At 44.1% G+C, this 23415-nt stretch overlaps 1 protein-coding gene and 1 pseudogene across 2 annotated transcripts; one reads left to right on the forward strand and one right to left on the reverse strand.

The window, feature by feature from the left end:
- Window positions 1-1091: 1091 nt before the first annotated feature.
- On the reverse strand, window positions 1092-4648 carry LOC115147076 (ADP-ribosylation factor-like protein 3). 2 transcript variants are annotated; one of them, XM_029689069.2, is made up of 6 exons: window positions 4292-4648; window positions 3922-4044; window positions 3081-3197; window positions 2765-2815; window positions 2390-2575; window positions 1092-1704 (listed from the first exon to the last, which is right to left on the reverse strand). In XM_029689069.2, the coding sequence occupies exons 1-6, from the start codon at window positions 4307-4309 to the stop codon at window positions 1651-1653; spliced, it is 549 nt and encodes a 182-aa protein (XP_029544929.1). In that variant the 5' UTR covers window positions 4310-4648; the 3' UTR covers window positions 1092-1650. The 2 variants fall into 2 exon arrangements, with proteins under 2 accessions (XP_029544929.1, XP_029544928.1); XM_029689068.2 differs by having other exon boundaries at window positions 3922-4065; window positions 4292-4643.
- A 12642-nt stretch (window positions 4649-17290) lies between these two features.
- LOC115147077 (regulator of G-protein signaling 14-like) lies at window positions 17291-20922 on the forward strand (annotated as a pseudogene).
- The last annotated feature ends 2493 nt before the right edge of the window (window positions 20923-23415 follow it).

Raw genomic sequence — 23415 nt, forward strand, 5'->3', positions numbered from 1 at the left:
TGTGACAGACGTGACAGTCTGGAGACGCCATGGAGAACGTTCTGCTGCCTGCAACATCCTCCAGCATGACCGGTTTGGCGGTGGGTCAGTCATGGTGTGGGGTGGCATTTCTTTGGGGGGCCGCACAGCCCTCCATGTGCTCGCCAGAGGTAGCCTGACTGCCATTAGGTACCGAGATGAGATCCTCAGACCCCTTGTGAGACCATATGCTGGTGAGGTTGGCCCTGGGTTCCTCCTAATGCAAGACAATGCTAGACCTCATGTGGCTGGAGTGTGTCAGCAGTTTCTGCAAGAGGAAGGCATTGATGCTATGGACTGGCCCGGCCGTTCCCCAGACCTGAATCCAATTGAGCACATCTGGGACATCATGTCTCGCTCCATCCACCAACGCCATGTTGCACCACAGAATGTCCAGGAGTTGGCGGATGCTTTAGTCCAGGTCTGGGAGGAGATCCCTCAGGAGACCATCCGCCACCTCATCAGGAGCATGCCCAGGCGTTGTAGGGAGGTCATACAGGCACGTGGAGGCCACACACACTACTGAGCCTCATTTTGACTTGTTTTAAGGACATTACATCAAAGTTGGATCAGCCTGTAGTGTGGTTTTCCACTTTAAATCCAGACCTCCATGGGTTGATAAATTTGATTTCCTTTGATAATTGTTGTGTGATTTTGTTGTCAGCACATTCAACTATGTAAAGAAAAAAGTATTTCATAAAAATATTTCATTCATTCAGATCTAGGATGTGTTATTTTAGTGTTCCCTTAATTTTTTTGAGCAGTGTATGAAGTTATAGATACTATTCTCTCAGTAGTTCACTGTGCCCTCATTGTGTGTGTGACCTACGTTTTACTGAATAGTCTTCATGAATATACAGTACATTAATGTACAATGAATTTGACACAGACCAAATAGTTTTTTTTGTTTGTTTACCATTCCTGCCTGAAGTGTAATGATGACAGTGTCCACTGTGCGGCAGCACTGACTTACTGTCTGACAACAAGGCAATGACAACAAGGCAACCAGTGACAGGGGATGGAATGGTGCTTGTATACATTGATGGTACAAAGCAAGCATATCACATCAAGTATGAAGAGATTCTTCCAATTCAATATTTATTTGATATCACAGTCTCAATTCACACAATATAGATTCTTTGTCATTTTTTAAATTTTATTTTTTACAAACAGTGAAACCACACAAACTACAAAATCTAACCTTTTTTTGTGAGTGTATGAATGAAGCCTTGCTCACGTGCCTTCAACTAAAGAAGGATGTTCTACTCAAAACGTTGTTGGGCTATTCGCCTATTACATGCTCTGTCCCTTGTTTTTACTTGTGCTCTTCAAGGATAGTTTTTTTCTTCCATCCACTAAACCAAAGAAAGTATCATTCCAGAGCAATAACCCTTAATGGGACCGGGAGTTGTGATTTTTCTCTTGTTGATGGTCTCTGTGGTGAACCCAAAATCTTCCATCCATTTTCTTGTGGCTGGATTTGAAAAGCCAACAAGCTCTCAAATGTTTTGGGGCCATCTTCAGAGAGAAAGCTTCATCTATAAAACCTGTCACCATTGTATTGGGTGTCAACATATGTACGTGAAACACTCAAAAGTGTGTTTAAAAAGCATCCCGTTGGATATTCAGGGGTTAGTCATCTATCTTCTTATTTACAATGTTGTTGGAAATCCAGTTCATGCCGTCCTGTGAGAACAAGTACATCACATATACACATGAAATATTCCAAGCTACAGAATTTCCAAAGCAATCAAAGCATAAATGTATACTGTACTGTGTTACGTATGGTCATAGGACATCATGCCTGACCTCCTGACCTGATCCTCCAGCACAGTACTCAGGGGCAGATGATAATCTGGAGCTTTACACGGCATCCATGTTCTGTCACGAAAATGAGGCGAAACATTTGTCGACCCCCCACTAGTTTGTTTTCGCTCTTAATTTCCCCCTCACTGGGATGTTGCCCCGACAACCTACTGTAAACTGTAATGACAGAATCTCCTGCACAGTATGTGAAACGATCAGAAAATATTAGGAAAAGATTCTACTAAGACTACTACGTTCTGAAAAGATCCTACTAATGACATGGTGGCCAGCACAGAATAACCTCTGATTCTCCTGTGGGCTCTCAATTATTTTACTACATGAACAGAGTGAGAACTGGATACTTTCGACAGTGCAGACAGGCTGTACCACATGAAGAGGAATAGATAGAACATGAACTAACATTGGATGATGCCTTCGATATCTGTCTTGTAAATCCTAGAGGATGATACAGTACTGTTGTTATTTTATATCATGATACGGTGTCCATCTAACTTCATAAAACTGATATGATTTGTCCTATTTTGAGAGAGATGTTGTGGCCTACCTGTACACCCTCTCCAGAGACAGCTGAGCAGGCCTGGATCTGCCACGCCCGGTCGCGGTATGTGTGCAGGTTCAGGCCCTCTGCGATCTCGCTGGCAGGCGAGGCTGTGGCCAGGTCCTGCTTGTTAGCGAAGATGAGCACCGGAACCCCCTTCAGGTTCTCCTCGTCAATCAGCTCTGATAGCTCCTGAGGGACCAAAGGACCAGTGTTATCCGACTCAGAGCTGAACAAAGTCTTGCAGACTACATCTCTGTGTTGCCAGCACTTAAAGGTTTGCATGTCCACTGTTAATATGCAAAGCTTACTGTTAACATTAACGTTTTACAAGACAACACTTGTGGAATAGGGTATAACGGCTATTTCAGTTGGCCTCACCAGTCCTGTTTCTTCAAACCGCTTCTTGTCTGTACTGTCTATGACATATATCTGGAGGAAAGAAGAATATTGAATCAAACTGAGACATTTATTATCTTGTAACACAAAGAAGATTGATTCTCTATTCAGTTTCTAGCTTTTATTGAGATTGAAGATTCTGAAATAAACCAATGCCCAGTTTTTTCCCCCATCCAATAGAACAGGCTGTAGTCTAAATCTAAACTGTAGTTTATGGAAACTATTTTACTCTCTGAAACAGATTACAGATATAATAAGACAAAATAAAATGACAAAAGTGCTAACATGATTTACACACCAACAAATCTGTGTTTTCCAGATATTTCTTCCAGAAGGGTCTGATCTTCCTCTGTCCTCCAATGTCCCACACGTTCAGTTTCATTCCGTGAGACGTGAGACTCTTAATGTTGAAGCCCTTTGACATCAATGGAGAAGCAGAATTCATTGATCTAACACAGTTTAGCAAAACACAGCTTTATTCTGTTACAAGTGGCTCTAAATAAGCATTTATTTATAACATCATTTTTATTCGAACCAAATCCTGACATGACCAGAAAGACAGGTACAATGATACAAAAGTTGAACCTCGATTTGTTACCTGGTGCTTACAAAATGTGTGTTGCACCCTCTCTGACTTTATGGTTAAGTAATCTTCAACCCCCGGATTAAAGTCTCAGCCTAGTCTCTATTCTTAGTCTAGCTAAATGTATCATTGCCAATGTGCTATTTTCTGCGACAGAGGGACTGCACAAACCAACCGACTGTGATGCTTTGCTACCAGATAACATGGTATGAAGAAGAACCAAGTCGAGCATCACTACTGTGGTATTTTAGAGACATATGAACATCTTATTTGATGTGTTAAAGTCAACGTTGGAGGATACTACTTGTCTACTTCCAGAGCCGCGAAGCGTTTGATCTGGAGTGACCTGACCCTGGTATGGTCATCTAAGACATTGATATGATCAGAGATCAGATTTTGAATCAGCAGGTAAAACAAATGCTTCCATTGAGCAAGTGCCATTATGTGGTACGTTGCCTTGGGCAACAATCTAAGGGAGGAAGTGTCACATGGTTGTCATTACAAAACTACATGGCCTGCTTATGTAAGTTCAGAGCACGCCAGGATCGGATCTGACCTGTGTGGGAGTAATGGTGTTGACATCCTCGGATGATAGCTGTTTTAGCAGCGTTGTTTTGCCAGCGTTGTCTAGACCCAGGAGGACTATCCGAAGTTCCTGTTCTGTGGTTCCTTTTAATTTCTGTAGGACCGAAAAGAACCCCTGAGCGAAATGAGATAGAATAGGATATTACAAACAGACACAGAAAGCAATTAGGAAGCTTGTAAGGGACTACTATGTAGTTTATTTGCAGAGAAAGTGTCAACTCTTCAGTTAGTTTCTTATTAAAAAGGGAAAACGATCAGTCCCTGAATCACACTCTAGGACTCATCAACATGTACATTCCCATCAAACTCAAAGATCAGCAGAAGGTAGCAAGCGGGATTACCTTTTCAACTTCTCCCATGTTGAATGATGTGCTTCAGAAGGCAGGAAAGAGGACAGGGAAGAGACAAAGCCTCATTCTATGGTGAATCTTCAGAGTTGAGCACAGTGTTGTCCAGCAGGTACCCTGTAAATAGGCCTACAGATAGATCCTTGGTCCCCCTTATGTCCGTTTGAAGCGTCCAGAGCCGGGTGGAGTCATCTCCTGCTTGGCCTCCCTCAGGAGGAGAAGGTGGGGGCCAGGGAGGGATTAGTGGGCCCCGATTAGCCCTCCCTGTTGTGCACGCCTTTCCTCCGCCTCCATTGGCTTCCGCCCCTCCCTTGCTCTTCCAGTTCCTCCCTTCCATGCATTAAAGACTTTACCTGGATTATCCTCCCCACCACCTGTTACAGGACACCCGGGGTTCTCTATCACTCTGAACTACCACCAGTTACAGGACACCCAGGGTTCTCCATCACTCTGAACTACCACATGTTACAGGACACCCAGGGTTCTCTATCACTCTGAACTACCACATGTTACAGGACACCCAGGGTTCTCTATCACTCTGAACTACCACATGTTACAGGACACCCAGGGTTCTCTATCACTCTGAACTGCCACATGTTACAGGACACCCAGGGTTCTCCATCACTCTGAACCACCACATGTTACAGGACACCCAGGGTTCTCTATCACTCTGAACTACCACATGTTACAGGACACCCAGGGTTCTCCATCACTCTGAACCACCACATGTTACAGGACACCCAGGGTTCTCCATCACTCTGAACCACCACATGTTACAGGACACCCAGGGTTCTCCATCACTCTGAACCACCACATGTTACAGGACACCCGGGGTTCTCCATCACTCTGAACCACCACATGTTACAGGACACCCAGGGTTCTCCATCACTCTGAACTACCACATGTTACAGGACACCCAGGGTTCTCCATCACTCTGAACTGCCACATGTTACAGGACACCCGGGGTTCTCCATCACTCTGAACTACCACATGTTACAGGACACCCAGGGTTCTCTATCACTCTGAACTGCCACATGTTACAGGACACCCAGGGTTCTCCATCACTCTGATCTACCACATGTTACAGGACACCCAGGGTTCTCCATCACTCTGATCTACCACCTGTTACAGGACACCCAGGGTTCTCCATCACTCTGAACTACCACATGTTACAGGACACCCAGGGTTCTCTATCACTCTGAACTACCACATGTTACAAGACACCCAGGGTTCTCCATCACTCTGAACCACCACATGTTACAGGACACCCAGGGTTCTCTATCACTCTGAACTACCACCTGTTACAGGACACCCAGGGTTCTCCATCACTCTGAACTACCACATGTTACAGGACACCCAGGGTTCTCTATCACTCTGAACTACCACATGTTACAGGACCCCCAGGGTTCTCTATCACTCTGAACTGCCACATGTTACAGGACACCCAGGGTTCTCCATCACTCTGAACCACCACATGTTACAGGACACCCAGGGTTCTCTATCACTCTGAACTATCACATGTTACAGGACACCCAGGGTTCTCTATCACTCTGAACTACCACCTGTTACAGGACACCCAGGGTTCTCTATCACTCTGAACTACCACATGTTACAGGACACCCAGGGTTCTCCATCACTCTGAACTACCACCTGTTACAGGACACCCAGGGTTCTCTATCACTCTGAACTACCACCTGTTACAGGACACCCAGGGTTCTCCATCACTCTGAACCACCACATGTTACAGGACACCCAGGGTTCTCTATCACTCTGAACTACCACCTGTTACAGGACACCCGGGGTTCTCTATCACTCTGAACTACCACATGTTACAGGACACCCGGGGTTCTCCATCACTCTGAACCACCACATGTTACAGGACACCCAGGGTTCTCTATCACTCTGAACCACCACATGTTACAGGACACCCAGGGTTCTCCCATCACTCAACTACCACCTGTTACAGGACACCCAGGGTTCTCTATCACTCTGAACTACCACATGTTACAGGACACCCAGGGTTCTCCATCACTCTGAACTACCACATGTTACAGGACACCCAGGGTTCTCCATCACTCTGAACTGCCACATGTTACAAGACACCCGGGGTTCTCCATCACTCTGAACTACCACATGTTACAGGACACCCAGGGTTCTCTATCACTCTGAACTGCCACATGTTACAGGACACCCAGGGTTCTCCATCACTCTGAACTACCACATTTACAGGACACCCAGGGTTCTCCATCACTCTGATCTACCACATGTTACAGGACACAGGGTTCTCCATCAGATCTACCACCTGTTACAGGACACCCAGGGTTCTCCATCACTCTGAACTACCACATGTTACAGGACACCCGGGGTTCTCTATCACTCTGAACTACCACATGTTACAAGACACCCAGGGTTCTCCATCACTCTGAACCACCACATGTTACAGGACACCCAGGGTTCTCTATCACTCTGAACTACCACCTGTTACAGGACACCCAGGGTTCTCTATCACTCTGAACTACCTGATCACAGGACACCCAGGGTTCTCCATCAGGAACTACCACCTGTTACAGGACACCCAGGGTTCTCTATCACTCTGAACTACCAGGACACCCAGGGTTCTCTATCAACTACCACATGTTACAGGACACCCAGGGTTCTCTATCACTCTGAACTACCACCTGTTACAGGACACCCAGGGTTCTCCATCACTCTGAACCACCACATGTTACAGGACACCCAGGGTTCTCTATCACTCTGAACTACCACCTGTTACAGGACACCCGGGGTTCTCTATCACTCTGAACTACCACATGTTACAGGACACCCGGGGTTCTCCATCACTCTGAACCACCACATGTTACAGGACACCCAGGGTTCTCTATCACTCTGAACCACCACATGTTACAGGACACCCAGGGTTCTCCATCACTCTGAACTACCACCTGTTACAGGACACCCAGGGTTCTCTATCACTCTGAACTACCACATGTTACAGGACACCCAGGGTTCTCCATCACTCTGAACTACCACATGTTACAGGACACCCAGGGTTCTCCATCACTCTGAACTGCCACATGTTACAAGACACCCGGGGTTCTCCATCACTCTGAACTACCACATGTTACAGGACACCCAGGGTTCTCTATCACTCTGAACTGCCACATGTTACAGGACACCCAGGGTTCTCCATCACTCTGATCTACCACATGTTACAGGACACCCAGGGTTCTCCATCACTCTGATCTACCACCTGTTACAGGACACCCAGGGTTCTCCATCACTCTGAACTACCACATGTTACAGGACACCCAGGGTTCTCTATCACTCTGAACTACCACATGTTACAAGACACCCAGGGTTCTCCATCACTCTGAACCACCACATGTTACAGGACACCCAGGGTTCTCTATCACTCTAAACTACCACCTGTTACAGGACACCCAGGGTTCTCTATCACTCTGAACTACCACCTGTTACAGGACACCCAGGGTTCTCCATCACTCTGAACTACCACCTGTTACAGGACACCCAGGGTTCTCTATCACTCTGAACTACCACATGTTACAGGACACCCAGGGTTCTCTATCACTCTGAACTACCACATGTTACAGGACACCCAGGGTTCTCTATCACTCTGAACTACCACCTGTTACAGGACACCCAGGGTTCTCTATCACTCTGAACTACCACATGTTACAGGACACCCAGGGTTCTCCATCACTCTGAACTACCACATGTTACAGGACACCCAGGGTTCTCTATCACTCTGAACTACCACCTGTTACAGGACACCCAGGGTTATCCATCACTCTGAACCACCACATGTTACAGGACACCCAAGGTTCTCCATCACTCTGCTGGAAGAAGGAAAATGTCTGCCTTACTTTATTCTTGTCTCTGCCCAATATCCTCCAAGCAGTGATCCTTCTCCACAGTTTGCTTTCCTCAAAAATCTTGGTTTACTGTTTCAGTGTTTCAAACATTGTTTCTGTGTTTTCCTTACGTAAGACAATAAAACAAAACATGTTGAGTCAGAATGACATACTGTATTCATTGGTGACCAAGACCGAGTCATGCTCAGACAGCTGGAGAACATTGGAGGCTGAAAGAGATATATAATTCATTTGTAGAGGAAGGCAGAAAAATAAGGTGAAGAATTAGAAAGTGTTTTTATCAACATTTATCAACACTTAAAGAAACGTGTGTACTGTGAACATGAGTCTTGACATTGAGCTCTACACTAATGCTGTCCATCTTGGACACTGTCGTATGTGGACACAGTCATGTGGAAAGGGTTCTCACTAGATGGCCAAACTGCAAAGTCAAGTCAACTATATTGTAAAAATGTATGAAAACTAAAATGAGCTTTTTGGTCTTAAATTAAAAGTTATGGTTAGGCATAAGGTTAACAGTGTTTAATGTTTAGGGTTAAGGTTAAGGTCAGGGTCATGGTCAGGTTTCAAATTTGTAATCAGCTTTTAAGAAGAGAAATTGTAGAAATAGGAGGATCTTCCGACTTCTCAACTTGGTCAGGTAGACACGACCAGTGTAAAGGTTACCTCATTTACAATAGGACCACCTGTTGGAAGCTGTGGGACACATGGTCATGTTTAATTTTAGATTGAGTGGTGAAGGGCCCCGGGGGAATCAACCTTTGCCACTCAGACACATTGATTTACCTCATGTGTACAATGCACTCCAGGATATGTCAGAATCGATGAAATACTCAGTGATTGTTTGTGAATAATACCAATAATACCAAATCCAGACAGAGTCAAGCTGGGGTTCATTGATCACCATCAGATGGTTATATTCGACCTCATGGATGTTTGTGTGAGGAAAAGGACCAACCAATCTTCAAGGCTCTTTTGTCTCTCCATTGTGTTTCGTGTGTGAAGTAAAAAAAAATTGCTTTCTAAAAAGTGTTTCAAATTCGAAGGAAACACAACTTAATTTTACCATCAGAGGAGCTTTACTGTTTCCCTGGTCTGGGTCTATTATAAACCAAGTAGGGGAGTCTTTGTTCACTGTCCTCTAAAAGGGGACAGAGCCACAATAGAGCCAGTCTGGGCTGTCCCCCTTAGTTATGTCACAGTAATCTTTCTTAAATTGACTTTGCTCCCGCAGTGATTGTCGTGAGTGACATCCTCTCCTCCTGTATAGCTGCAGAGGGAGACAGTCTCCAGTCTCAATCCTCGATTATTAATGAGCCAACCCTGAGCAACAGCTGAACCAGACTGTCAGAGTGATAGAAAACAAAGGTATTGCGTTTTACATTTACATTTTAGTCATTTAGTGGACGCTCTTATCCAGAGCGACTTACAGTAGTGAGTGAATACATTTTCTTACTTTTTTGTACTTGTCCCCAGTGGGAGTCAAACTCACAATCCTGGCGGATTGCTACAGTTTACACAATGCAGTCCCGCACGAATGCCTGTTAAATGCCTGTAAATTATATGATAGACAGTCAAAAAAAAGATTGTACGTTATTTTGGAATATTATCAGACTTTAGAGAAAGCAACCCTGAGTAAAACTAAATGACAACTATAGCAGCCCTACCAAGCGCTCTGTTTAGCCTCTTTACTTACTGCAATACAAACACCTGGACTGCTAAGAGGAGAGGGTGTTGCCAAGGTAATCCTAGTGGTGACTACCTCTCAGTCTCGTGGCCTGATGCCTCTAGGCTCTGTCTCAAATGACACCCTATTCCCTATATAGTGCACTACCTTTGACCAGTGCTAGTCAAAAGTAGTGCACTATCTAGGGAATAGTGTGCTGCACTGCTGCTGATGCGTTGAGCGAGAGGAGAACGCCATACAAGGAGACAAAAGGGGTTGGGAGCTTATTCTGATGATGTCATAAACTCCATTTGTGTTTTAAACTTCCATTTGCACCCTGGAATCTCTTTGCTTTTCTATTGCCGAAAAACTCTATTCTATCCCAAAACAAAATCATTTCTCTGGACACACATTTCTAAGCAAATTGTATCTGTATTTGGTTTTAGTATTTGGTCCTCGTCCACCCATGCATCGTCTTGCCATGAGTCATATTCGTCTGACTCACATTCACACACTTATCCACCAGTTTTATTCTGTACGCATGATGCCAGCCCTACAAGCTGACACTCATTTATTCTCCTCAGGTCCCCTCAGTATGACTGAGCCACAGGTAGATCTAATGTTTAGGTAACTGCAATTAATTCAATGTTACAGTGAATGGTGTCATATAGAGTATATTACACAAGGATGGATGTCAATATTATTTTCTTGAATTAAGGAATAAAAACACAGTACTCATAGGTCTATACAGTGTACATCTAAATGACCATATGGGCATGTAGGCTGGTTTATGTTCAAATGGGTTATGGTGGATTACATGTAGGCTGGTTTATTTTAAAATGGGTTATGTTGGATTACATGTAGGCTGGTTTATGTTAAAATGGGTTATGTTGGATTACATGTAGGCTGGTTTATGTTAAAATGGGTTATTTTGGATTAAATGTAGGCTAGTTTATGTTAAAATGGGTTATAGTGGATTACATGTAGGCTGGTTTATTTTAAAATGGGTTGTAGTGGATTACATGTAGGCTGGTTTATTTTAAAATGGGTTATAGTGGATTACATGTAGGCTGGTTTATTTTAAAATGGGTTATAGTGGATTACATGTAGGCTGGTTTATGTTAAAATGGGTTATGGTGGATTACATGTAGGCTGGTTTATGTTCAAATGGGTTATGGTGGATTACATGTAGGCTGGTTCACACAGGTTAAGGAACAGTCACTGTGAAACTGGAATGGAGAAGGAGGAGACTACCTGAGACTTTCCCCTGAGCGGTTGCTGTGTGTGTCTGTCTCCTACCCATTGAGTTTTATATCCATTATTGCTGTTGGTTTATGGCAGTGATGGTCTTTGTTCAGTGATAGGCCATCATCACTGTGGGCCCCAGACCAGTCCCCTGGCATCAGCGGCCCAAAGCTGTTTACCTCTCCTTTTCTGTCATTTCTCTCTCTGTCTACTCCAGTAGGCTCCACCACGGCCATGGAGACCTCTGAGTCCTGCCACTGTCCTTTTAGGAAAACAGCAGGGAGAACCAGAGAGAAGGTACAATACCTTTATGTTCATTTTAACATGTGTAGTGGATATTCTGCCCCTTGTAAAGATTGTGGGTTTTTGGGGGAATTTCCTTTTGTGCCTTGTAGCTATTGTGACCATTAGAGCTATCTCTGATCAGATCCCCTTGGAGCTCCTAACCCTAACTCTAACCCTTAGGGCTATCTCTGATCAGATCCCCTTGGAGCTCCTAACCCTAACTCTAACCCTTAGGGCTATCTCTGATCAGATCCCCTTGGAGCTCCTAACCCTAACTCTAACCCTTAGGGCTATCTCTGATCAGATCCCCTTGGAGCTCCTAACCCTAACTCTAACCCTTAGGGCTATCTCTGATCAGATCCCCTTGGAGCTCCAAACCCTAACTCTAACCCTTAGGGCTATCTCTGATCAGATCCCCTTGGAGCTCCAAACCCTAACTCTAACCCTTAGGGCTATCTCTGATCAGATCCCCTTGGAGCTCCAAACCCTAACTCTAACCCTTAGGGCTATCTCTGATCAGATCCCCTTGGAGCTCCTAACCCTAACTCTAACCCTTAGGGCTATCTCTGATCAGATCCCCTTGGAGCTCCAAACCCTAACTCTAACCCTTAGGGCTATCTCTGATCAGATCTCCTTGGAGCTCCAAACCCTAACTCTAACCCTTAGGGCTATCTCTGATCAGATCCCCTTGGAGCTCCAAACCCTAACTCTAACCCTTAGGGCTATCTCTGATCAGATCCCCTTGGAGCTCCTAACCCTAACTCTAACCCTTAGGGCTATCTCTGATCAAATTTGCCAGCTAGCCTTGGGTTGTTATGGAAGTTTACAGTTTTCAGAGAGAATGAAACATGCTCAAAAAAGTCATATGAGTTTTGTCAAGTGTGATGTGATTTTTCCAATTGTTCCATATCTGATGAATGATGGATTGTTTTGAAATGATATTTTACAGAAAACAATCATGTAAAGAGTTTCAAAGGTTTCTCTCACTTTGCCCTGAGAACTTCTCTCAGACAGAGACTTGGAAGATACAATACTGGGACCAGCATCAAACCACTGAATATCACAAGGGTAAAACCTATAATAAAATTCACACGTAGAAAAATAATTGATGAACTAATTATGAACTAATATCAGACTTAATCTGAGAAATGGTTCATGGTAGTGACAACATTTGTTTAGTCACTCACAGTGGCTGGCAGTTTCTCATGGTATACTGTCCAGTGAAAATCTCACTTTTAACAGTTCATACTCTGTTAACTCATACCCACATTAATGTTGTTGACTCATCCTATTCTACTATTTGTGACTAGAGCATAAATAGGAGAAAACACACTTCAAAAACCCCACGTCAAACAAAACAGACTGTTTAAAAAATGCTTGCTTATTTCGTGATAGAGGATAATGTCCTCCTCTGAGAAGGATGAACTGGCCAGTCAGTGGTCTGCTCATACTGTATGAATACCTTTTATGACTGGTATACAGCCACAGCATTCTGTTGTTGGGGTACATCCACAGCATTCTGTTGTTGGGCTACATCCACAGCATTCTGTTGTTGGGGTACATCCACAGCATTCTGTTGTTGGGGTACATCCACAGCATTCTGTTGTTGGGGTACACCCACATCATTCTGTTGTTGGGGTACATCCACACCATTCTGTTGTTGGGGTACATCCACACCATTCTGTTGTTGGGGTACAACAACACCATTCTGTTGTTGGTACCACAGCATTCTGGGTACACCCACATCATTCTGTTGTTGGGGTACATACACACCATTCTGTTGTTGGGGTACATCCACACCATTCTGTTGTTGGGGTACAACAACACCATTCTGTTGTTGGGGTACATCCACACCATTCTGTTGTTGGGGTACATCCACACCATTCTGTTGTTGGGGTACATCCACAGCATTCTGTTGTGGGGTACATCCACACCATTCTGTTGTTGGGGTACATCCACAGCATTCTGTTGTGGGGTACATCCACAGCATTCTGTTGTTGGGGTACATCCACAGCATTCTGTTGTTGGGGTACATCCACAGCATTCTGTTGTGGGGTACATCCACAGCATTCTGTTGTTGGGGTACATCCACAGCATTCTGTTGTGGGGTACATCCACAGCATTCTGTTGTTGGGGTACATCCACAGCATTCTGTTGTTGGGGTACATCCACAGCATTCTGTTGTTGGGGTACATCCACAGCATTCTGTTGTTGGGGTACATCCACACCATTCTGTTGTTGGGGTACATCCACAGCATTCTGTTGTTGGGGTACAATCACACCATTCTGTTGTTGGGGTACATCCACAGCATTCTGTTGTTGGGGTACATCCACACCAATCTGTTGTTGGGGTACAATCACACCATTCTGTTGTTGGGGTACAATCACACCATTCTGTTGTTGGGGTACATCCACACCATTCTGTTGTTGGGGTACATCCACACCATTCTGTTGTTGGGGTACATCCACAGCATTCTGTTGTTGGGGTACAATCACACCATTCTGTTGTTGGGGTACATCCACAGCATTCTGTTGTTGGGGTACATCCACACCAATCTGTTGTTGGGGTACAATCACACCATTCTGTTGTTGGGGTACAATCACACCATTCTGTTGTTGGGGTACATCCACACCATTCTGTTGTTGGGGTACATCCACACCATTCTGTTGTTGGGGTACATCCACAGCATTCTGTTGTTGGGGTACATCCACACCAATCTGTTGTTGGGGTACATCCACAGCATTCTGTTGTTGGGGTACATCCACACCAATCTGTTGTTGGGGTACATCTACAGCATTCTGTTGTTGGGGTACATCTACAGCATTCTGTTGTTGGGGTACATCCACACCAATCTGTTGTTGGGGTACATCCACACCAATCCAACACAGAGAAGCTGCTTTTTAACATACTTCATAAAAACATTTTTGGAAGGAAAGCTATTTAACCCATATTGTAATTAATTAATTATAGGTTATATAGGTTATATTTCATAGAAATATTGGACAGTTTGAAATACTGTATGACCAACACCCAGGAAACTCAGATACCACAAACTATTTCCAAGCTGTGTGTTGTTCAGTGTATTGAGTTCATGTTTTGGTGTATACTATTGCGTCTGCATGAATGAGAATAATATTGCTTCAGACAAGGCGACAAAAGGGGACATAGGTTTGTGTTCAGTGCACACGCATCAGCTTGTGGTCTTGTTGCTATGGCAACACTTCCTGGCCATGTTTCTATGGCAAGACTTTCTGTGCAGTTAGGAAGTGGCAATCGGTGCAAAGCAAGTATGTTCAGATAAGAACACTACCGGAACCCTTCTTCAGTGATCTATCAATGTCTCTCTTGGAATCTTTCAATGAACTGAAGCAATAGGGCAATGTTCCTAGTATTGGAATACGTAATATATGTGCAGTAAATTGGATTTATCAGTGTGTTTATGATTTATGATGTCTTTTTCTGTCTGTCTGTCTGTCTGTCTGTCTGTCTGTCTGTCTGTCTGTCTGTCTGTCTGTCTGTCTGTCTGTCTGTCTGTCTGTCTGTCTGTCTGTCTGTCTGTCTGTCTGTCTGTCTCTCGCTCTCTTTGTCTGCCTGTCTCTGTCTATTTCTCTCTGTGTCTGTCTATCTCACAGTCTCAGCTCTAAGTCTGCTAAAGATCACAGGATTTATGCCCCCTCCCCCAAAATGGTACGTCATATATTAAATCATTGTGTTTCTGATTGTTGTTTCCCTAATCCAAAGCAGATGTATTCACTGGTTTATGTCTGTGCTTACTGGGTCTGGCAGTATCTGATGGAGGTGAGCTGAAGCATGGAGCCATACAGAACAAGGCAAAAGTTTGGACACACTCTTCCATGCCATCCCTAAGAGGGTTGCGTCACTTGAGTGGGTTGAGTCACTGATGTGATCTTCCTGTCTGGTTTGGCGCTCCCCCTTGGGTTGTGCCGTGGCGGAGATCTTTGTGGGCTATACTCTGCCTTGTCTCAGGATGGTAAGTTGGTGGTCGAAGGTATCTCTCTAGTGGTGTGGGGGCTGTGCTTTGGAAAAGTGGGTGGGGTTATCTCCTGCCTGTTTGGCCCTGTCCGGGGGTATCGTTGGATGAGGCCACAGTGTCTCCCGACCCCTCCTGTCTCAGCCTCCAGTATTTATGCTGCAGTAGTTTATGTGTCGGGGGGCTAAGGTCAGTCTGTTATATCTGGAGTATTTCTCCTGTCTTATCCGGTGTCCTGTGTGAATTTAAGAATGCTCTCTCTAATTCTCTTTCTTTCTTTCTTTCTTTCTTTCTTTCTTTCTTTCTTTCTTTCTTTCTTTCTTTCTTTCTTTCTTTCTCTCTTTGTCTCTCTCGGAGGACCTGAGCCCTAGGACCATGCCTCAGGACTACCTGGCCTGATGACTCCTTGCTGTCCCCGGTCCACCTGGCTGTGCTGCTGCTCCAGTTTCAGCTGTTGTGCCCGCGGCTATGGAACCCTGACCTGTTCACCAGATGTGCTACCTGTCCCAGACCTGCTGTTTTCAACTCTCTAGAGACAGCAGGAGCGGTAGAGATACTCTGAATGATCGGCTATGAAAAGCCAATTTTCTCCTGAGGTGCTGACCTGTGGCACCCTCGACAACCACTGCGATTATTATTATTTGACCCTGCTGATCATCTATGAACGTTTCAACATCTTGGCCATGTTCTGTTATAATCTCCACCCGGCACAGCCAGAAGAGGACTGGCCACCCCTCATAGCCTGGTTCCTCTCTAGGTTTCTTCCTAGGCTCTGGCCTTTCTAGGGAGTTTTTCCTAGCCACCGTGCTTCTACACCTGCATGTCTTGCTGTTTGGGGTTTTAGGCTGGGTTTCTGTACAGCACTTTGAGATATCAGCTGATGTAAGAAGGGCTTTATAAATACATTTGATTTGATAGATTTGACACACCTACACTTACATTGTAGAATAGTAGTGAAGACAACAAAACTATGAAATAACACATTTTTATGTTAGATAGCCCTAACCAAATAGGGCTATCTTCTGGATACCACCTCTACCTTGTCACAACACAACTGATTGGCTCAAACACATTAAGAAGGAAAGCATTTCCACAAATGTACTTTTAACAAGGCACACCTGCCTTTCTGTCTTTGAGGTTCAGGGGCTAACACAACGACTTCCTCCTCGAAAGCTGACAGCTGTATGTGAGAGAAAGTCACTTGAAGGAGTTTCTCAGGACTTTTTCTCTTGTTACATTCATCTTTTAAATGTCCTATACATTTTCACAATTCTCCAATTTAGACAGTAATAACAATCAAGTTTTCTCTATTCAAAACCACACATACAATCTTTCAAGCTTATGTCGTGATGATCTGTTGGATACAGAGTTTTTGTGCTAGTCTGTTTATTGGTCTCGTGTGTTTGTTTCAAGGAGGGCCCATTGTTTTGAAGCGATAAATGAAGTAATTTAGAACAATTACATTGTCAGCCCAACCGTTTAGTTTACACCACTTTAGATGACAAATTGTTATCTGAAGTGATGGCTCCTATTTTAAAGCATTTTACTGACTAGGACACAAAACAAAGCTCCGCTACAAGGGTTGATTGTCAAATTGCCCAAGAAATTAGAATGAGAACGAGGCCCACGCATGAGTCACTTAAATAGTACGAACCATGTGGGTGTCCGATTTTCTCCTTTGGGCTGGAGGATTTATGGGAAAAGAGATGAGATTCACCAGTCTGGATTATGAGGCCCTGTGGAGAATAGAGGGATGTGCGTGTGTTTGACAGAAATATCAGTGTCAACAATATAAGTCAAATATAAAGTCGTGCTAAGGACTAATAATAGTTCTCAGACAGCGTCAAATCAGGCTGATAATGTATTGTGGCTGCTGGCTAGAAATTGGTGACAGAAATGTTTGTCTGTTTAAACCGACTTCCTGAAGTCGGAGGTCAGCGCTGAGAACATCTTATTTTGGAAGGCATGTGAGAAGTTCCCGACAGATCCTAGCCAATTAGAAAGAGAAGGTACTTCACAGATGAAAAGGGATTTGGAAAGTTTGATAGTCTAAGAGGGTCTATGAGTCAGGGTCTGACCATGTTTCTGCCCTGTCCAGTTAAACCAGGAGGCTCGCTCCATCTACAACACCTACCTCTCAGGCAGTGCTTCCCATCCCATCAACATTGATGAGGAGCGGGACGTGAGAAACCCTCACCTTGATATGTATCACAAGACCCCAAAACAGGTACACCACCATGGACACATTATTATGTTATTTGATTGTTTATTATTATAAAGTATTTTAAAATACAATTCCATTTAGAAGGTGATCTAAAGTGACTTACAGTGATGCGTGCATACAGTTTTTACATATGGGTGGCCCTGGGACGAGAACCCACAATCCTGGTGTTGCAAGGGCCTTACTCTACCAACTGAGTCATTCAGGACAATATAATCTACTGTACCAAGGCTCACTAGAAAATCATGAAAAAGATGGTTGTGCTGCCTGACTTGACGAGGCTTTTCCTCTGTCTCTCTCTCACTTCAGGCCTTCAAGCTGATGAAGTTTGACAGCTACACGCGCTTTGTTCGCTCCCAGCTCTACCAGAGCTGCATGTTGGCCAATGTGGAGGGCAGGCCTCTACCTGACCTGGGACCCTGCTCGAAGAGTACAGCAACCAGGAAAACTGCTGGGACTGACAGCGCCTCACTTAGTGACAGGCACAAGGCTGACCAGAAACCCCAAAAGGTACTGTACAGTATTGTGAAGCTTGGCTATAATGTTCGTGCATAAACCAACTCATGACTGAGTATTGTTCTTAGAAACCAAAGGTCAAACCAGGAAAGTCTCTTCCTTTGGATGTGTATGAGGGAGCAGAGAAGAAGATGAAAGCTCTACAGAACAAGTTGACCAGAGACAAACTTCAGGAAAAGAGGTGCTGGTGGGGAGGTACAGTATAATACAATGGGGATAGCATTGGTTCAGAGTTTCTGGTACAGTATATGACGTTTCTGGTACGGTGACCTACTGTACATTATTTGAAAAAAGGGTTATTCGGCCCTCCCCACAGTATAACTCTTTTTGGTTCTAGTTAGAGCCCTTTTTGGTTCCAGGTAGAACCCTCTGTGGAAAGGGTTCTACATGGAATCCAAAAGTGTTTGACCTGGAACCAAAAAGGGTTCTTCAAAGGGTTCTCCTATGGGGACAGCTGAAAAACCCCTTTAGCTTTCAAATAGTTCCTTTTTTTCTAAGAGTGTACCTGCAGCTGAATATAATGCACCCCATTCCCTTAGAAGAGCTTGCTGACCATGCTGCAGGCTTACAGAGCAGTGCCAGGCCCGGGGGGGGTCTCTCCTCGATGCAGTAGAGGTAAGCACACCACACACCAAGCTCTAACTATATTATAAAATATGTTCCGACAACATTTCCCTTTGAATTACCTTGTGACTTTTGCCCCCTTCCCCCACAGCAGTTGGAGAGAGAGCGTTGGCGTGCGGGCCAGGCTGAGAACTGCTGTGTGTTCCTACCTGACGGTACTGCCTCCCTGGCTCCAGCCCGTGCTGGACATTCCATCCACACCATGCTGACTGGGCTCTATGACAAGAAAGGCTTCCCCCTCTTGGATGTCATCATCTACCTGCAGGGCAAGGACAAGTTGAGCCTCAGTCAGAGTTGGCTCCTACATGCAGGGCAAGGACAAGTTGAGCCTCAGTCAGAGTTGGCTCCTACATGCAGGGCAAGGACAAGTTGAGCCTCAGTCAGAGTTGGCTCCTACATGCAGGGCAAGGACAAGTAGAGCCTCAGTCAGAGTTGGCTCCTACATGCAGGGCAAGGACAAGTTGAGCCTCAGTCAGAGTTGGCTCCTACATGCAGGGCAAGGACAAGTTGAGCCTCAGTCAGAGTTGGCTCCTACATGCAGGGCAAGGACAAGTTGAGCCTCAGTCAGAGTTGGCTCCTACATGCAGGGCAAGGACAAGTTGAGCCTCAGTCAGAGTTGGCTCCTACATGCAGGGCAAGGACAAGTTGAGCCTCAGTCAGAGTTGGCTCCTACATGCAGGGCAAGGACAAGTTGAGCCTCAGTCAGAGTTGGCTCCTACATGCAGGGCAAGGACAAGTTGAGCCTCAGTCAGAGTTGGCTCCTACATGCAGGGCAAGGACAAGTTGAGCCTCAGTCAGAGTTGGCTCCTACATGCAGGGCAAGGACAAGTAGAGCCTCAGTCAGAGTTGGCTCCTACATGCAGGGCAAGGACAAGTTGAGCCTCAGTCAGAGTTGGCTCCTACATGCAGGGCAAGGACAAGTTGAGCCTCAGTCAGAGTTGGCTCCTACATGCAGGGCAAGGACAAGTTGAGCCTCAGTCAGAGTTGGCTCCTACATGCAGGGCAAGGACAAGTTGAGCCTCAGTCAGAGTTGGCTCCTACATGCAGGGCAGAGGCCAACTGTGTAATAAGCATGTTAAGCAGATTTTAAAAAATATATATTTAACCTTTATTTACCAGGCAAGTCAGTTAAGAACAAATTCTTATTTACAATGACGGCCTAAGAATCAGAATCACGTTTATTGCCCTACAAGAGGAAAATCTTGGCATAGCTCACACATGACACACACATGAACGCTACATGGAATTGTTCATAATAGCTCCTGGAATGAAACGATTTGTTTAACCCAAAATGGTGTCTGTCTGTCACTTAGCAACATCGTAGGTGGAAAAGAGTTTCTATTGTTGATGTACCTGTCCTGTTTGTTCTCTTTCTGTTCTCTGGTCCCTCCACAGAAACACCTCTTTCTGTTCTCTGGTCCCTCCACAGAAACACCTCTCTCTGTTCTCTGGTCCCTCCACAGAAACACCTCTCTCTGTTCTCTGGTCCCTCCACAGAAACACCTCTCTCTGTTCTCTGGTCCCTCCACAGAAACACCTCTCTCTGTTCTCTGGTCCCTCCACAGAAACACCTCTCTCTGTTCTCTGGTCCCTCCACAGAAACACCTCTCTCTGGACCAGGACAGCTCAGTTCTGAAGGAACAGCAGGTTTTTCTGGAGCTCAGCGTGTCTTTTGCATGAGTGACCACATCCTGGTATTCCATGACTTTTATTTATCCTTGAAAAAGAAAAGGCTCCATCCTTGCTCAACATTAAAAAACATGTCACTATTAAAAGATGGACATTTTGGGCCTTCATCAACGGCCTTCATCAATTAGAAAAATGACACAGAGGGAGTATACAGCTCATAAGGCATGTCATAGGGAAGACAATTTTATTATCCTGTAATTAAATAAATAATACAGCCAGACAATAAGTATTTCTCAGGGTGGAGATAGTGTCCACAGGGAAGACAGTGGGTGTTGTGATGACGTCCAATGGAACTCTACAGGAAGCAATGACCCCGGTGCTCCAGAAGCAACGTCTGCTACCACAGGACGTCATAGTCACCATGGTAAGTCATTCTGGGGGACTGTGACGTTGTATAACCTGTTTACACTCTGATGCTTTCTCTCCGTGCTCCATTTGATTTCAGAGTAGGAGCATAGAGTCACTGAGCATGAGCACAGCCTTAACCTCACTGGACAAGAAAAAGCTAACCACTGGACCGAGTAAAAGGCTAGTATGCTGCAAAGTTGTGTTTTTTTGGGGTGTATTTATGTTTAGGAGAGAGACTTAGACAGTGAGATTGCTTGTGCTCAAAAGTAACACTAACGCTGAATCAACCAAGCTTATGCATTTATTTCCCAAATGAGTTTGTGCAGTATTTTGCAATACACTTTTTCCTATTATGCCAAGACACTATGATTTCCCATGACAATATTCTGTAAGGCTTGATCCTTTACGGTGCTCAATCAGCTAGTGTTTTGTTGTGGTAATGGATTCTTCGTGGTAATTAGCTGTAAGGCTTGATCCTTTACGGTGCTCAATCAGCTAGTGTTTTGTTGTGGTAATGGGTTCTTCGTGGTAATTAGCTGTAAGGCTTGATCCTTTTTTGTTGTGGTACGGTGCTCAATCAGCTAGTGTTTTGTTGTGGTAATGGATTCTTCGTGGTAATTAGCTGTAAGGCTTGATCCTTTACGGTGCTCAATCAGCTAGTGTTTTGTTGTGGTAATGGATTCTTCGTGGTAATTAGCTGTAAGGCTTGATCCTTTACGGTGCTCAATCAGCTAGTGTTTTGTTGTGGTAATGGGTTCTTCGTGGTAATTAGCTGTAAGGCTTGATCCTTTACGGTGCTCAACCAGCTAGTGTTTTGTTGTGGTAATGGGTTCTTCGTGGTAATTAGCTGTAAGGCTTGATCCTTTACGGTGCTCAATCAGCTAGTTTTAAAATCATCATTGACCTCTTGGTGAAATCCCTGAGTGGTTTCTTTCCTCTTCCGGAAACTTACAGTATTTAGGAAGGACTCATGTATCTTTGTAGTGACTGAGTATATTGATACACCATCCAAAGTGTAATTTACTCCACCATGCTCAAAGGGATATTCAGTGTCTCTTTCTTTAATATATTTTTTTACATCTACCAATCGGTGCCCTTCTTTGCGAGGCATTGGAAAACCTCCCTGGTGTTTGTGGTTGAATATGTGTTTGAAATTCCCTACTTGACTGATGGACCTTACAGATAATTTTATGTGTGTGGTACAGAGATGAGGTAGTCTTTAAAAAAATAATGTTAAACACTATTATTGCACAGAGAGTCCAACGTATTATGTGACTTGTTAAGCTATTTTTTACTGCAGGACTTATTTAGGCTTGCCATAACAATGGGCTTAAATACTTCTTGACTCAAGACATTTTAGCTTTAAATGTTTTATTAATTAGTAAGCATTTCTATAAACATACAGTACCAGTCAAAAGTTTGGACACACATACCCATTCAAGGGTTTAACTTAATTTTTTACTATTTCTACATTGTTGAATAATAGTGAAGACATCAAAATTATGAAAGTAACCAAACAAGTGTTAAACAAATCAAAATATATTTTCTATTTGAGATTCTTCAAAGTAGCCACCCTTGATAGCAGCTTTGCACAAACTTTGTATTCTCTCAACCAGCTTTATGAGGTAGTCACCTGAAATGCATTTCAATTAACAGGTGTGCCTTGTTCAAAGCTAATTTATGGAATTTATTTCCTTCTTAATGTGTTTGAGTCAATCAGTTGTGTTGTGACAAGGTAGGGGTTGTATACAGAAGATAGCCCTATTTGGTAAAAGAACAAGTCCATATTATGACAAGAACAGCTCAACTAATCAAGAAGAAATGACAGTCCATCATTACTTTAAGGCATGAAGGTCAGTCAATATGGAACATTTCAAGAACTTTGAGCGTTTCGTCAAGTGCAGTTGCAAAAACCATCAATGATGAAACTGTCTCTCATGAGGATCGCCACAGGATAGGAAGACCCAGAGTTCAAATCAAATCAAACGTTATTTGTCACATGCGCCAAATACAACAGACTTTCCGTGAAATGCTTACTTACAAGCACTTAACCAACAGTGTGTCACGCCCTGGCCTTAGTTATCTTTGTTTTCTTTATTAATTTGGTTAGGTCAGGGTGTGACATTTGGGATTTATGTGTTTTGTCTGGTCTAGGGGTTTTGTATGTTTATGGGGTGTTTTCTAGTCTAGGTGTTTAGGTCTAGGTGTTTTCTAGTCTATGGTTGCCTAGATTGGTTCTCAATTAGAGGCAGGTGTTTACCGTTGTCTCTGATTGGGAACCATATTTAGGCAGCCATGTTCTTTGGGTATTTTGTGGGTGGTTGTTTCCCGTGTCTGTTTGTGCGTCACCGGACTGTTTCTTTGCCAGTTCACTTTGTTATTTTGTATTTGTGTTCATGTCCAGTTTTCCCTATTAAAACATGGACACCTACCACGCTGCATATTAGTCCGATCCTTGTTTCACCTCTTCAGAGGAAGAGGAGGAAATCTGTCGTGACACAGTGCAGTGCAAGAAGAGTTAAGAAAATATTTACCAAGTAGACTAAAATAAAAAGTAATAATAAAAAAGTAACACAATAAGAATAACAATAATGAGGTTATATACAGGGGGTACCGGTACCGAGTCAGTGTTCGGGGGT

Source organism: Oncorhynchus nerka, linkage group LG19 (genome assembly GCF_034236695.1).
Source record: "Oncorhynchus nerka isolate Pitt River linkage group LG19, Oner_Uvic_2.0, whole genome shotgun sequence".
Taxonomy (NCBI): Eukaryota; Metazoa; Chordata; class Actinopteri; order Salmoniformes; family Salmonidae; genus Oncorhynchus; species Oncorhynchus nerka.